Here is a 15,419-nt window from a genome sequence, read left to right on the forward strand (position 1 = left end):
AAAATTTATTTTACTTTTAATAAATAATATTTAAAAACTTTAAAATTGGAAATCGATTAAAATTTTTTATTTAAAAGAAAACACATAAATTAAGATAAATAATAATAATTTCTTAATTTTTCTACTTTTTTCTTAAATCCACCTAATACAAGATATATTGTTCCATATCCAAATAATATTCCTAATAAAATACCTCCTGAAATGTCACTTAGACGATGTTTAAAATCACGAACTCTACTAAGAGAAACAAAAATTGATAAAGCTACCACTAATAATTGAATAAGATGTTTTACAACGCCCCATAAATTTGGGGTGCGATATTGAAGATAAAACTAAAAATATTAAATATATATAATATATATATATATATACTTAAATATAAGTATAAGAGACTCACAGTAATAATAAATGCCAAATAAGATGAATGACTAGAATGGCCACTTGGAAAAGCATAATGTTCATCTGGATCTGAAGAACCTAAACAAGTATAATTTGATACATATTTTTGTGAGTAAAATTTTTCTGGACATATTTTTTTCATATCCTGTGGTTGGCAAACAGATATATAATTTGGACGTAACCTAGAAATTATTCTTTTTGCCATATTTCCTGTTCCTTCTAATGCCATATCTCCTATATAAAAAATTAATAAAAAAAATACTACATTTCTTATCAATATATTTTTATTCCTTTCATTTTTTTTTGAATAATAAAGAAAAACTTCTCCCATTATTACAACTATAACTGTTATCATTTTATTTGTTCTTGAGATTAATTTTGATGAAATAGTATCTTCTCTAAATGGATGGTAAATCTCATCATCATTACAAAAAAATCCCTGCTCTGAATAAGTTATTAATAATGATAGATAATTTAACAAAATAATTATTGGTAGAAAAATAAGACAATTTAATATTTTACCCCAACTTATTCCATACATATTAATCAAACTAAATTTTTAAAAGTACAAGCTTTTTAACCATATTCTTATCATTGATAAATATTATATTTAAAAAAAGATAAGAAATAAAGATAACATTATAATCTACAATATACATAACTTAAAAGTGACCTGTAAAAAATTTTTTTTAAAAGAAAAAAAAGTACTAATGACAAAATAAAGTATCACTTTTTCCAAAAAAAAATAATTAATTTTTTTATATAAAAATATTCAAAAAAAGTTCAAAATTAGTATTTTCTACAAAATTGTTTCTTTTAAATTTAATTTTTACTTTATAGTAAGATATGCTAACAAAGTGATTGTGATATTAATTATTCTCAAAAATTAATTTCTAATATATATTTTTTTAAATTTTTATAAAATATAGAGTTTTTTAAGTATGGTGATAAAAAATAAATTATGAATTCTTTTAGATTTCTTTGAATATACAGAAAAATAAAATATTCTAAAATGTTTTTTTTTTGTATCAAAAAATTATCGTAAATCAGAAGATTATCTTTTTTTATTTTAATCATATTCAAAAAAATTTTTTCTAAAACAATAATTTTAAAACATCTGAATTTAGTAACAAATATTTATGGAATAAGATTTTAAAACTATAAAAAAGTGATTTTGATTATAGAAATAATTTATTGTAATGTTGAATAATGTAAATTAATTAATTTTTCATTTAAAATATTTTTACATTTTATTTTTATTTAATATTATAAATTGTTTGAGGTAAATTTTTATTATATATTAGAATGAAAAAGTTAGATTATATAAATATTTGTATGTTTATATTTTATCATAAACCTATGTTATATTAAATTATTAATAAAAATTTTATACAATTTTATTTTCTAAAATGATATTACATTTCTATTTATAAAAAAAAATTAATACTACTATACAAAAAAAAAGAAATTTATACATTAACTACAAAAAATTTTTAATATTTCTCCCATTCCTTTTGTTTTTCCTTCTCTAAAAATAATAGAATCACCAACTTTTATACATTGTGGAATAGAATAAAATTCAAATTTTACATTATACCATCTTCCTGTTTTCAACGATTTTTCTCCTCCTTCAATATTAATTATTGTTACAGTTTGACATACTGATCCAATATACATTGTTCCTTGAAATCCTACAAATATGATACCTCTAGAATGATGAGAAAGCAAGAAAAATCTAGCAATAAATTGTCTACATAATTTTAATTCATTATTTTTACCAATTCCAACAAGAATCATACCCTAAATATTAATAATATACTAAAATTTTATTAAAAAACAAACCTTTTGTATTAATAATCTTTTAATTATATATGAAACATGTAAGTGTTTTTCAATATTTATAGCTAATGAAGCTGTCTCTCCACCATAAATATTTTTAATTGGTTCTTGTTTTTTTTTATGAATACTTTTTATTGTTGCTGTTACAAATGATCCATCTCTACTTGTTGGTCCAATACGTACTCGATCACCTTCTGTTAGCATTCCTTGACTTAATGTTCCACAAACTACAATGCCTACACCCGTAACTTTAAATACCTCTTCAACATAAAATAATGGATCAATTTCTTTTTTTTTCATAGTTACATTTTTTATTCTTGTAATATTATTATTTTTTAAATATCCTAAAAATTTTTTTAAAATATTTAAATTTTTTCCATTAACAGATGATAATGAAATTATTGGAATTATCTTTTTTCTATTACAAAGTGATATTGCATATTCCTCAACAATATCTTCATTATTAACATAAACTGTTTTTCTATCTCCACTAACTGTTTTTAATAAACTATTTATTGAAACCATAACTTTTGTTAAATGATCTTCATTAACAGAATCTATTTTTGTAATAACAACAAAAAATGGAATATTTAATGCCATTACAAAACCCAGATGTTCTTTAGTCATAATTCCTGGTGGACCTTTACCACTTATTACTACACAACAAACATTTGGTCTATATCCTGATATACCATAAATAGTTGTTTTAAGATACTTTTTATCACCTGCTAAATCAATTAATGTTACTATTTTAGAACAACTAGAATCAATAAGATGATTTGGATTACATTTTCCTAACATTTTTCCTTTATTATCATAACGTAATGTAGTTAAACAAATAGATGATGTTCTTCCTGTTTTAAATTCATGAAGATATCTAAATACATTTACTCTAGCTCTACCTTTTCCATCATCTAATTCTCCTTGTGATAAGACACCACATAAAGTAGATTTACCTGCTTCAGCAGATCCAATAATGGCTACACGTATTTCTTGAAAATTATCTTCATACTCTTCTTTTTCAACAACAATTTCAACCATCTTTTTTCCTCCTTCTACTTTTTTTTCATTAATAATAGTCATTTTAACACAAAGTTCTTCTGCCATTATTTTCATTGTTTGTAATGATGTTTCCATTTCAAAATCATTTAGACCAGTTATTACACCATCATCTGCCACACCAATTTCATAAATAGCTTTACCATTACCCTCTTCTAATCTCCATTTCATTTGTGTAATTAAATGTTTTACTCTAGATTCAGATATATTTGTTAATCTTGTTTTATATTCAATATTTCCATATTCTTCTTCTGGTGGTAATCTTCCTACAAGCCCACACATATTATATAAATATATTCTGAAATAGAAATTTCTTACATCAATAACTAAAAAAAAAAATATAAGGATATGAAAAATAAAGAAACTAAAAGTGAACATATAATTGCTAATCAATATTTTATAAAACAAGTTTATTTCGAAATATATATGTATGTGTGTCTGTTCAATAAGTAGGAAATTGTTTATCTATAATCTTATTTCAAGCTTCATATTTACTAAAAAAAATATGTTAAAAAATATATAATATATTTAAAGATCTATTTTTTTTTCAAACCATTTTATTATTTCACCGATAAAAAAAAAACAAAACAATTGCATTAATTTAACCTTTCTTTTACCTATTTTCATCAGTTTAAATTTTAACAATACATCTTATATCAATTGTTAAGAATAAACCACATGTATCAAATAATATATTACATACTCTTTGATTTTTCGTTACTTGATTAATGTATAATTTTAACCAATTAATATAATTAAAAATTTAAGCATATACTTCAACATATAAAATGAAAGAATATTTTTTACAATTTATTTTTAGTATCATGAAATATTTGTTACATTAAATCGAATAAAATTTGTATAATTTGATTAAAAAAAATTTCTTTTCAATTTACAATTGTACTTAAATAAAATTGTCACTTATGAAAAATAAATTATTAAGAAAGAAACTTTTTAACATTATTTTAATGTAAATTTATATTTAAATGTGAATTACTTTTAAAAAAATTGCATCACAAATCATTGTAATATATAAAGATAAAAAAAGTAACTGATAATCTATAAAATTGATATAATTATCAAGAAATCATGAAATAAAGATTTTTTATTTAAAAAACATTTAATAGTTTTTTTTAATTGATTTTTTTTTTTAATTTTTATGAAGAATCTCGTCTTCAAAATATTTTAAAATTTTTATTTGTCTTTAAGATATAAAGAACAATGATAATAGATTAAAAGTGTAGAAATATCAAATATTATATCTTATAATTGGGTAATGTTTGCAAAAAAAATTTAAGCTAGATTACATATGAAAATTTGAAAAAAATTCAACCCACCAAATTTCACGCTTCTATAAATTGTTTGATAAAAATTATAAGAAGAATGTTTTTAAGACTTTTTAAATTGACATTTTTTTGTATCTTCTTGAATTTCTATAAAAATAAGACTATTTTTAATGAATTTTACTTAAAAAAAAGTATCTAAAATTATTTAAATATTCAATAAATTTTTGTTATATTCTAAAAAGTTAATTTTTTATTTAAAAATATTTTTCAATCTTGCTTCTAATTTCAATTAATCATAACTTTTAAAGTATTTATTTTTTTTTCACTCTTGATTGTATTTAAATTTTATCATTTTTTAAGATCTATCAAATAAATGTATTTTTATTTTAAATTTTCTAAAAAATTTATCTGTACTTTGTAATATAATAAAATATTTTAAATAAATTTAAATTGTTATAATTATAAAATTTACTAATAAAATGATAGTAATTTTATATATATTATAAAATCACAATGAATATTTTATTTTAAAATATTAAAATTTGAAAGTTATATTAAAATGAAAGAACATTAAATTGATTTACTGTGATCAACCAAAATATGAGTATATGTAGCCAATTGATATATCATTTCTATTTGTTGTTCAGCAGTTCTTTTTCCTCCAAAACGATTTTTTAAAATAATAAGATATTTTTTAGTTCTTTTAGAATCTTCTTCATTTTGTTTTCTACTAATAACCATAATATTATCAGCTTCTTGTGTTATCTTACTATTTGAAGTAACATCTTGAAGATCAATTGAATAATCACCAGTAGTACGTCTTGGGGATAATACTATTGTTACATGAATACCATAATCAATTGAAAGATTACGAAGTAATGATACAAATCTATCTTGAAGATTATTTCGTTCTATTGGTGTAATTTTGTCATTTCCCAATGAACACAATCCAACTAGAAATTGAATATTATCAACAACAATATGTTGAACACCATATTGGACAATATTTTTTTCTAAAATATTATATATTTCAATTATTGTTTTATTTTTAAACTCTTCACATTTTAATAATATAAAATCAGTTTGTTTCTTTTCAAATTTATCCAACCATAATTCTACAGATGGATGATGTTCAACACGATATAATGGAAGTCTATAAAATTAATTAATATTTCAACAAATAAATATCTTACTTTACTCCATTATGATAAGTTTTAGTACGTGCCAAACTACGAATATGAGCAGGTCTAAAAAAATTTTTTTAAATATAATATTAGATAGTAAATTAACAAAAAAAAAAAAAAAAACTTACGAAGCATATTGAATAAGCATCCATTTTGCAATTTTTTCTTCAATAAGATCAAAACTACAAAATAAAGTTCGTACACCTTGTGTAAATAAATCTAATGAATATTCACAAAGAAATGTTGTTTTACCATAACCACTTCCACCAGTTAAAAGTGTAATTTCACCTGGACGAAGACCTCCAAGATAATTATTTAAAATATCAAAACGTTTCCATTTTCCAAATCCAGACATTCTTGAAGTATTATTATTATATACTTCAGCTTTAACTTCTTCTCTAATATCAACCAATGATTTGAAAGCCCTACTTCGAACACGTAATGAAACATCACGAATAGCATATTCAATTTCTTTGTTTTTTCCATCTCTTATTAATTCAATTGGTCTTTCTGGAGCAAGAACAACATAACATCTGGAGGCATTTAAAGTAATAGCATAATCTTTAGCAAAACCTTGATGATTTTTTGGAAACCAAATATAAATATTTTCAAAATCTTCAAGATATGGAAGAACAGAATAATCCATTTTTTCACCTTGTGGTAATGATATAACTAACATTCCTCCAGTTGCATCATAAACAGCTAGTGCATCACGTTCATTTGTTGTTATACATATAGTTCTATCAGATTGTGATCCTAAATGATAACCAAATATTCCAGAAAATTTTTTTTTTCCATCAATATCTGTTTCAGGAAAATTTTCTTTTTCTAATTTACCATCTGTTAAACGTCTAATAACTTTCATACCCATTGGTGGACGTGAACGATTAGTTGGTCCACGATATCTAGGATATAATATAGCTGGTTGATCATAATTATCTAGATGTACTCGAACATTGAAACGATGAAGTACAGATGGTGAGATAGCATCAATACCTAATTGACGATAAAGTGATCGAAATTGTAAAACCATATCTTGATTTAATTCAGAAACTTCAATTGATTCATTCCATAAAATTCTTATAACTGGATCTTGAAATGTAATTCCTCCAACATCATTCATAGATGATGAATTACCTTTTAATGACATTACTTCATTCATTGAGTCAAATCCATCATCTATAGCTCTTGGTGTACCTCCAGCATGAGCTGAAAGATGATCAGCTCTAAAATTTAATTCATTAAATCGTTTAACTGTATATGAGTCATCAACTAACAAAATTTGATCAGGGCCTTTTATAAAAACATGAACACAAACATCACTACTTTTTTCACTTAAACATAATGTACTAGAAGCTTTTGCTATTTTTCGTTTAATATAATGTTTAATATGGTTATGTTCATTCCCATACTCAAGATCAAAATCAATTGAACATTCTGATAATGATATTGAGGATGATGATGAGATAGAAGATGATAATGATGATACAGAACCTACTGTAGTACCATTATTATCAATATTTGACATTGTATTAATATATATTTTATCAAAAATAATAATAATAATAATAAAATATGAATTATTTTAAATTTATAAGCTTTCTTATGATTATAAAAATTTGTTTTTTTTTTATAACTATACTATATCTTGTCTTTATCACTCCAGGGATTCTATCATTATAGAAAATAATAAAACTTACTCTGTTCTCAGTCTTTTTAATTTTTCAACTTGCTCAAATTTCTTTTGTTTTTCTTTTTCTTCATATTCAGAAATCAAATTCAAATAACTAACTCTATCGTACAAGTCACTATCAAACTAAAAATAATGAATGAATATTATTATTATAAAAAAAACAACTATTAACTTACATCACCAATATTTGACATCTTCAGTATATTATAGTTTTAGCAACTTTATTATTTTCAAACTTATGAATAAAAATTTCCGTATATCAAGTTTATAAATAATTTTTAACTTCCTTCTCCACCCACTTTATCAAAAATATACTTAAGTATACACATTTACATATTTATCAAACAAAGCTTATCCATTTCCGATACATATACTGAAACGGAAGGTACTGTAATTACAATTTTTTTATCATATACTATTACTAGAAAATTTTTTAAATGCATCTTTTCAAATTTATTTTATTGTGTATATGAAAAATAATTGTTATGCTTAGATTGAGTGCATGCAACTTATCTTATCAAAATATTTAAGTACATTTATTTTAAATTGTCCTAAGCTATTATTTACATATATAGTCATTAACTGAAAACTTGCATAACTAAACTTTATTTTAATAAACCTAAACTTAAAGGTGAGATTTATGAGTGTAGGAAGTTTTCTTTACTATTATACTCATTGATACATCAAAAAGGGATTTATATTCAAAAAGCATAAAAATAAACGTAATATCTTTATTTATTTTTTATTTATAAAAAAAAAAGTAAACTTTTTTTTCTTTTCAGTAAAATTAAATTTTATTTACATAAATTCAAAAATAAACTTCCTTCTTTTTGAAATAAACTCAAAATAATACCTTGAAATACAATAAATGTTACTATTAAAAATAATAAATCAATGTCTTATCATTAGAAAAATAAATAGTTTAAAATACAATTTTTTAATAAATTAAACTTCTTTCAAAATACTAAGTTGTAAACAATCGTTAACTATTACTAAAAAAACAGCTATTATTTATAACATTTAATATTATAAATAATTATTATTACAAGTTGAAAACACAAATAACTTATTTAACAAGGAGAAAACAGTTGCTACGCTCGGCTTCCTTGCTAACAGAAACAAATTTTTTACTTTTTTAAAAAAATTATAGACCGTTAAAAACTTTAAAAGGTTATATATAATAAAAAATATTTACAAACAAAATTGTAAATTAAAATTTTTAAAGAATGCATTAAATAAAATTTTTTGAAATAATATATATTTACAATTTTTCTATTTATGTTTTAAAAAATACAAAATTTTTAATAATCATTTAATTGAAAACTTAGGGTATTTTTAAGTTTTAAAAAAATCATTTTCGTTGATTTTACCTTTTTTTAAATTATATTAACAATAAATAAAACGTTGTTACACTTTGTAGCATCTGCAAAAACAATATTATGAAATATTAAAAAGTAAAAGGTAAAATATGATTTTGTACTTAGATCATAAAATAATAATTTTAATACAATAATATCAATTGTTTTTTATAATATTTAAAATCTTTCTACTTTGTCTAAAAGTGATAAGTTATATATAATACAAAATATATAATAAGAACATTTTATTAGATTAAAATTTATAATATTAAAATAAATAATTTTTTATTTTATTATTATTCCTAAATTTAGAAGAATTAAAATTATTATTTTTAGAAAATATTTTTGCAAGTGATTCATAATATAAATCTTAAATAAAAAGCAAAATATAGTTTTTTTTTTTTTAAAAAGTTATTAAAAAATTTAAATTATTTAATTTAATTTAATTTTTTATTATTCAATTATGAAACATTTTAAATTTTTTTTTTGCATTTCTATAACTATCTTCACATTTTAGATAATTTTATAAATTTTTTAATCTCATTGCATTATAGATGAGTTTGGATAAAATATTTTGATAAACACAAATAAAATAACTTAATTATAAATTCGTTTTTATATTAAAATTACTTGTAAATATATAAAAAAAATATTTCAGTATTTATAATATTTTTTGAAATGAATTTTTTTCAATATTTATTACTTAAGAGTATTATATGTTTATTATAAAATTCTAAAATTTTATAATTTTTCATTTTTTTACATATTATTTCAAAAAATTTACTCCATCAAAACTAAAAAGTACCAAAAATATTTATATGTGTTATTTTTATTCTTAATATATTTAAAAATAAAAATTGTATTAAAAATATGCTTTATATATAAACCTTATAGAAATAAAATTTATAAAAACTTCAATTATGCTTAAAAAATAATAATTAAGTAGATCTGAAATTTATAATAATTTTGAGAGTTTCACTGCTAATTTGCACTGTGGTTGAAAAAAATTTTGATAATGCCAAGTACAGCCGACATCTAGTTTTTGAAAGCACTTTTGTCTTTAACTTTGATTTATCACAACTCTTGATGTTTTATTTTTGATATAACTTTGATTTTATTTAAAATTTACTATTTTTCATAAGTTATCAAATAAATATATAATTTTATTTCTAAATTTCAAAAAAAATTTCTTTTTTTTAGTATTTATGTTTGAAATCAAATTGAACATATTTAGACCAATAAAGAATCTTTAAAGATATTTAAATTATTTTTACCGATTTAAATTATTCTAAAATATCATTCAAAGATAAATCAAATGGAATTAGTTATGTAGTAGTGCAATAAGTTTCAACAGTAATATAAAAAAGCGAAGACAATAATTATTTATAAAAAAAACTTCCATCATTTGCTATATTTTGTTTCAAAATATAAACAATTATAAGCCAATTTCTGGATCTGATTATTAATTAATTCTTTTAAAAGTATCTAAGTTCAAATAATTTTTTAATTTATAACAACTATTGAGATATAAAAAAAATGATGACAATAGATTAAGCGCGCAAAAATACCAGAAATTGTATCTCAAGAACGGTTACAATTTAGAAAATATTTTCAACGTAGACTATAGTTTAAAAGTTCTAAAAAATCCAGCGCATCTGGTTTCATGTTTTTAGGAGCTCATTTACTTGAGTTATGATGTTTCGTACTTCAAACTTTTCAAGATGCAATTTACGTCATATCTTGAAATTAAGAAGTCCTATAAAGACGAGACTAGTCTCATTCGATTTCTCACAAAAAAATGATCTAGAATAGTTGGTTTAATTTTAATATTTCTAACTAGATCATCAAAGTCGGATTTTTTCAAAAAATATTCCCCACTTTCGCCTCTTACTTTAACTCATCACAACTCCTCAATCTTTGTTTTGGATATAGCCTTGATTATATTCAAAATTTATCATTTTTCAAGGGCTATCATAAGAGTATAATTTCATTTTGAAATTCTAAAAAAAAGTTTTTTTTAGTACTTATGCTTGAGGTCAAAGTGAGTATATTTGGATCAATGGTGAATCTATGAAATGATTAAAGATATTTTTGCAGAAACAATTTATTTTAGACCAACATTAAAAAAAGATCCGAATGAAGCTAGCCTTATGATAATATGATAAGTTTTAGCTAAGATATAAAAAGTCGATACCAATATATATATTTTGAAAAATTTTTTGCCTTTTGCTATACATCGTTTCAGAATAGAAATGAAAACAAGCGAGATTCTGGATTCAACTACTAATTGATTTTCATATAAAATATGCGTTCAAATTATTTTTATATTTATAACAACTATTGAGATATAAAAAAAATGATGACAATAGATTTAGCGCGCAAAAATACCAGAGGTTGTATCTTAAGAACAGTTGATATTTAGAAAATATTTTCAACGTAGACTATAGTTTAAAAGTTCTAAAAAATCCAGCGCATCTGGTTTCATGTTTTTAGGAGCTCATTTACTTGAGTTATGATGTTTCGTACTTCAAACTTTTCAAGATGCAATTTACGTCATATCTTGAAATTAAGAAGTCCTATGAAGACGAGACTAGTCTCATTCGATTTCTCACAAAAAAATGATCTAGAATAGTTGGTTTAATTTTAATATTTCTAATTAAATCATCAAAGTCGGATTTTTTCAAAAAATATTCCCCACTTTCGCCTCTTACTTTAACTCATCACAACTTCTCAAGATTTGTTTTTGATATAGCCTTGATTATATTCAAAATTAATCATTTTTCATGGGCTATCAGATGGATACAATTTTATTTTGAAATTCTAAAAAAAAGTTTTTTAGTACTTATGCTTGAGGTCAAAGTGAGTATATTTGGATCAATGGTGAATCTATGAAATGATTAAAGATATTTTTGCAGAAACAATTTATTTTAGACCAACATTAAAAAAAGATCCGAATGAAGCTAGTCTTATGATAATATGATAAGTTTTAGCTAAGATATAAAAAGTCGATACCAATATATATATTTTGAAAAATTTTTTGCCTTTTGCTATACATCGTTTCAGAATAGAAATGAAAACAAGCGAGATTCTGGATTCAACTACTAATTGATTTTCATATAAAATATGCGTTCAAAATATTTTTATATCTTCAATAGTTACTGAGATATAAAAAAATGATGACAATAGATTAGGCGCGCAAAAATACCAGAGGTTGTATCTCAAGAACAGTTGATATTTTGAAAATATTTTCAACGTAGACTATAGTTTAAAAGTTCTAAAAAATACAGCGCATCTGGTTTCATGTTTTTAGGAGCTCATTTACTTGAGTTATGATGTTTCGTACTTCAAACTTTTCAAGATGCAATTTACGTCATATCTTGAAATTAAGAAGTCCTATAAAGACGAGACTAGTTTCATTCGATTTCTCACAAAAAAATGATCTAGAATAGTTGGTTTAATTTTAATATTTCTAACTAGATCATCAAAGTCGGATTTTTTCAAAAAATATTCCCCATTTTCGCTTCTTACTTTAACTTATCGCAACTTCTCAAGATTTGTTTTTGATATAGCCTTGATTATATTCAAAATTTATCATTTTTCAAGGGCTATCATAAGAGTATAATTTCATTTTGAAATTCTAAAAAAAAGTTTTTTTTAGTACTTATGCTTGAGGTCAAAGTGAGTATATTTGGATCAATTGTGAATCTTTGAAAACATTTAACTTATTTTTATAAAAGCAATTTGTTATAGACCACCTTTTAAAGGCGAATAAAATTAAACTAATTTCATGGTAAAAAAACAAGTTAGCAAATATATAAAAAGTCAATAAGAATAAATATTTAGAAAAAAAACTTCCTCCTTTTGTTATATCTTGCTTCAAAATAAAGATAATTACAAATGGATTTCTGGATTTTTCTACTAATTGAATTTTAATATGGTGTCTATGTCTAAAATATTTTTATATCTTCAATATTCTTTGAAATATAAAAAATGACAATAATAAATTAAACGCTCAAAATTACCAGACAATGTATCTTATAAACGTTTGATTTTAAAAATTATTTTCAAGGTAGACTTTAGCTTAAAAGTTTTAAGAAGTATATTACATTTGGTTTCATTTTTTTAAAAGTTTACCTAGTTAAATTATATATTTTGTACTTAAATTTTTTCAGAAACACATTTCTTTCGTACCTTAAAATTGAAAAGTTATATGGAAATGAGACTAATTTAAATCAATTTTTAAAAAATATTTTACCTACTTAATAAGTAATCATTAGATATAGCTGACATTTACTTATTAAATGTTATTAGTTAAGTTTAGGTAGTTTAAAATATAGATAATTACAGTTTCAAACTTTGTATAATAAGTTGGATAGTAAGTTAAGTAATAAATTTTTTATGTTGTTATAGGCTAAAAGTGGCTTACCTTAATTGTTTTTTTTTATCTGAATTTATCTGATTCGTTCTACCTATCCATTCATATGTAGATGAAATGCTATTCAGACTCGAAAAATATTTTTCATGTTGAACTGGAATATCATCTGCTCTAAATTCATCTTTATTTTTTTTAATATCAATATATTAATATCTTTATTTTAACTAGTTTATTTATTTTTTTTAACAACTACTTTTTTAGAGTTCTTTTAGTTGAAGTTAAATTTCAAAAAATCAAATTTTTTTATATTAATTATATTATCTATAGAATTATTATAGTTTTGTAGTCTAAAAAGTTTTCAAATACTTTTTTTTTCCTTTAAAATATTTATATCATTTACATAATATATCGTGCAAGTAATTGTAATTTATAATATTAAAAAAATTTTTCTTTATATATTTTTTAAAAATTATATTCCTTATTATTATATTAATTATTTCTAATATGTAAAAATATTGTATAAAAAGTTTTCTAAGTATATATGTTTTAGAATTTTTTAAAAAAACATATTTTTGCCATGAAAAATCAATTATAGTAATTCTTTTTTTACATCTTTAAAAAAAAACAAAAAATTTTTTTTTACATTTTTTAATTTAGAAAAGATTTGAAGTTAACATAATTAAATAATACTAAAATTAATTAAGAAATTTTCAACAACAGATATTTCTTCTTTTAAAAATATCTTTTTACACATTCTTCTTGAAATTGTTTTAGAAACCTTTTGTTCCTTTAATTTTGGCTCTAACTTTTCAGATACAATTACTTCATTAATATCATCATCACAAAAAACTTCAAATTCTTGAATATTAGATTGTTTTCCTACTTCTAATTTCTGTATTTCTCCTTTTCGTATTCCACGATTTTCATTTTCTTTAATAGAAATAACTTTAGTTGTTTTGATTTTTTCGAAATAACCAAAAAGTTCCTGGTATTCAAGATCATCATCTAAATTATCACAATTTTTATTATCATGATAAACATTAAATTTTTCAATATAATTTCTATTATTTTCTTTGTTATTATCATTATTTTTTTCTTTTTTTATCATATTAGTTGTAACATTTTTCGATAAATTTCCAAGAATACTTCTTCTAATAGGTTCTGGATCAAAAATTTCTTCTTCTTGATTATCAGTATCCATATCTGAATCATCATCATTAAAATTATTTTTGTCTAATGATTTTTTTATACAACGCATTTCAAAATTATCAATTGCTTTATTAATTAATGATATAGGAGTAGCACCATATTTTAATCCCATTTTTAATGTTTCTCTTGCTTTCCTTTCACTACCCCATACTTCATAAACTTCTGACCAAGATATATAAAATAAAGCAGAATACCGGCCTACACCTTTTGTAAAAGCACATTCAAAAATTGCAAGTGATCTTGTTGGATAATTATCACAAAGTTTTATCCACAATTTTATTAATCGTTCATCATTCTCATATTCATGAGAATTAGAATAAAAATTAACAGATCTCCATAACATTGGAAATAATGTTTTTTGTTTACCTGTAGGAAAAATATTTTCAAACCATTTAATATAATCCCATATAATAGATAATGGATCTTTATTTTTTTTTGATTCTTCAAAAATAAATTCAAATTTTTTTTCTGCTTCTTTAATTGTAATAGAATTAGATAAAACAGAATTTAAAATTTTCATTGAACGTCCACCTTTTAATGGAATAATATTTTCTCTACTAGACATCCATTCTTTATCATTAAATATTGGAGAATTCATTCTAAAAATAAAATAAAATAATAAAAATTATTAATAATTATTTAGTTGTATATATATAATATCAATTTATTTATATTCCATTTAGGAATATTATAATGTTATTTTTACCGGGGAAAATTATAATAAAAACCTCTCTTGATTTTCTGAAGAGGTTAGTGTTAAATAATACACTCGCCTTATTATAAATGGCCTTTCATAAAGTAATGTATTTCTATATATACTACAACACTTGCCTTTTTTTTTTTTTATTTTAAAGCGGCTAGTGTATTCCTATATACTACAACACTCGTCTGTTGGGCTAGTGTATATATATAAACCCAATAAATTAATTAATTGTAAAAAAAAAATAAATTTTTTTGTTATTTAAAATCATATTTTTAATTTAAATTTATTAAATTTTATTTATATACTAATTTTTT

General features: G+C 21.6%; 4 protein-coding genes across 4 annotated transcripts; all 4 read right to left on the minus strand.

Moving 5' to 3' along the window:
• Positions 1 to 89: 89 nt before the first annotated feature.
• On the minus strand, positions 90 to 940 carry SRAE_1000001900 (Phosphatidic acid phosphatase type 2/haloperoxidase domain-containing protein; the record flags this gene model as incomplete). Its single annotated transcript, XM_024646802.1, has 2 exons — positions 90 to 332; positions 398 to 940. The coding sequence occupies 2 exons, from the start codon at positions 938 to 940 to the stop codon at positions 90 to 92; spliced, it is 786 nt and encodes a 261-aa protein (XP_024500944.1).
• Positions 941 to 1,875: 935 nt separating this feature from the next.
• On the minus strand, positions 1,876 to 3,579 carry SRAE_1000002000 (GTP-binding protein 2; the record flags this gene model as incomplete). Its single annotated transcript, XM_024646803.1, has 2 exons — positions 1,876 to 2,199; positions 2,242 to 3,579. 2 exons carry the CDS (start codon positions 3,577 to 3,579, stop codon positions 1,876 to 1,878), a joined length of 1,662 nt encoding a protein of 553 aa, XP_024500945.1.
• Positions 3,580 to 5,153: 1,574 nt separating this feature from the next.
• SRAE_1000002100 (Twinkle protein, mitochondrial) lies at positions 5,154 to 7,295 on the minus strand (the record flags this gene model as incomplete). Its single annotated transcript, XM_024646804.1, has 4 exons — positions 5,154 to 5,736; positions 5,777 to 5,830; positions 5,896 to 6,993; positions 7,045 to 7,295. 4 exons carry the CDS (start codon positions 7,293 to 7,295, stop codon positions 5,154 to 5,156), a joined length of 1,986 nt encoding a protein of 661 aa, XP_024500946.1.
• Positions 7,296 to 13,872: 6,577 nt separating this feature from the next.
• Positions 13,873 to 15,000, minus strand: SRAE_1000002200 (Mitotic checkpoint serine/threonine-protein kinase BUB1 beta; the record flags this gene model as incomplete). Its single annotated transcript, XM_024646805.1, has 1 exon — positions 13,873 to 15,000. The coding sequence occupies one exon, from the start codon at positions 14,998 to 15,000 to the stop codon at positions 13,873 to 13,875; it is 1,128 nt and encodes a 375-aa protein (XP_024500947.1).
• Between the last annotated feature and the right edge of the window lie 419 nt (positions 15,001 to 15,419).

The sequence above is a fragment of the Strongyloides ratti genome (assembly GCF_001040885.1).
Source record: "Strongyloides ratti genome assembly S_ratti_ED321, chromosome : 1".
NCBI classification, from domain to species: domain Eukaryota; kingdom Metazoa; phylum Nematoda; class Chromadorea; order Rhabditida; family Strongyloididae; genus Strongyloides; species Strongyloides ratti.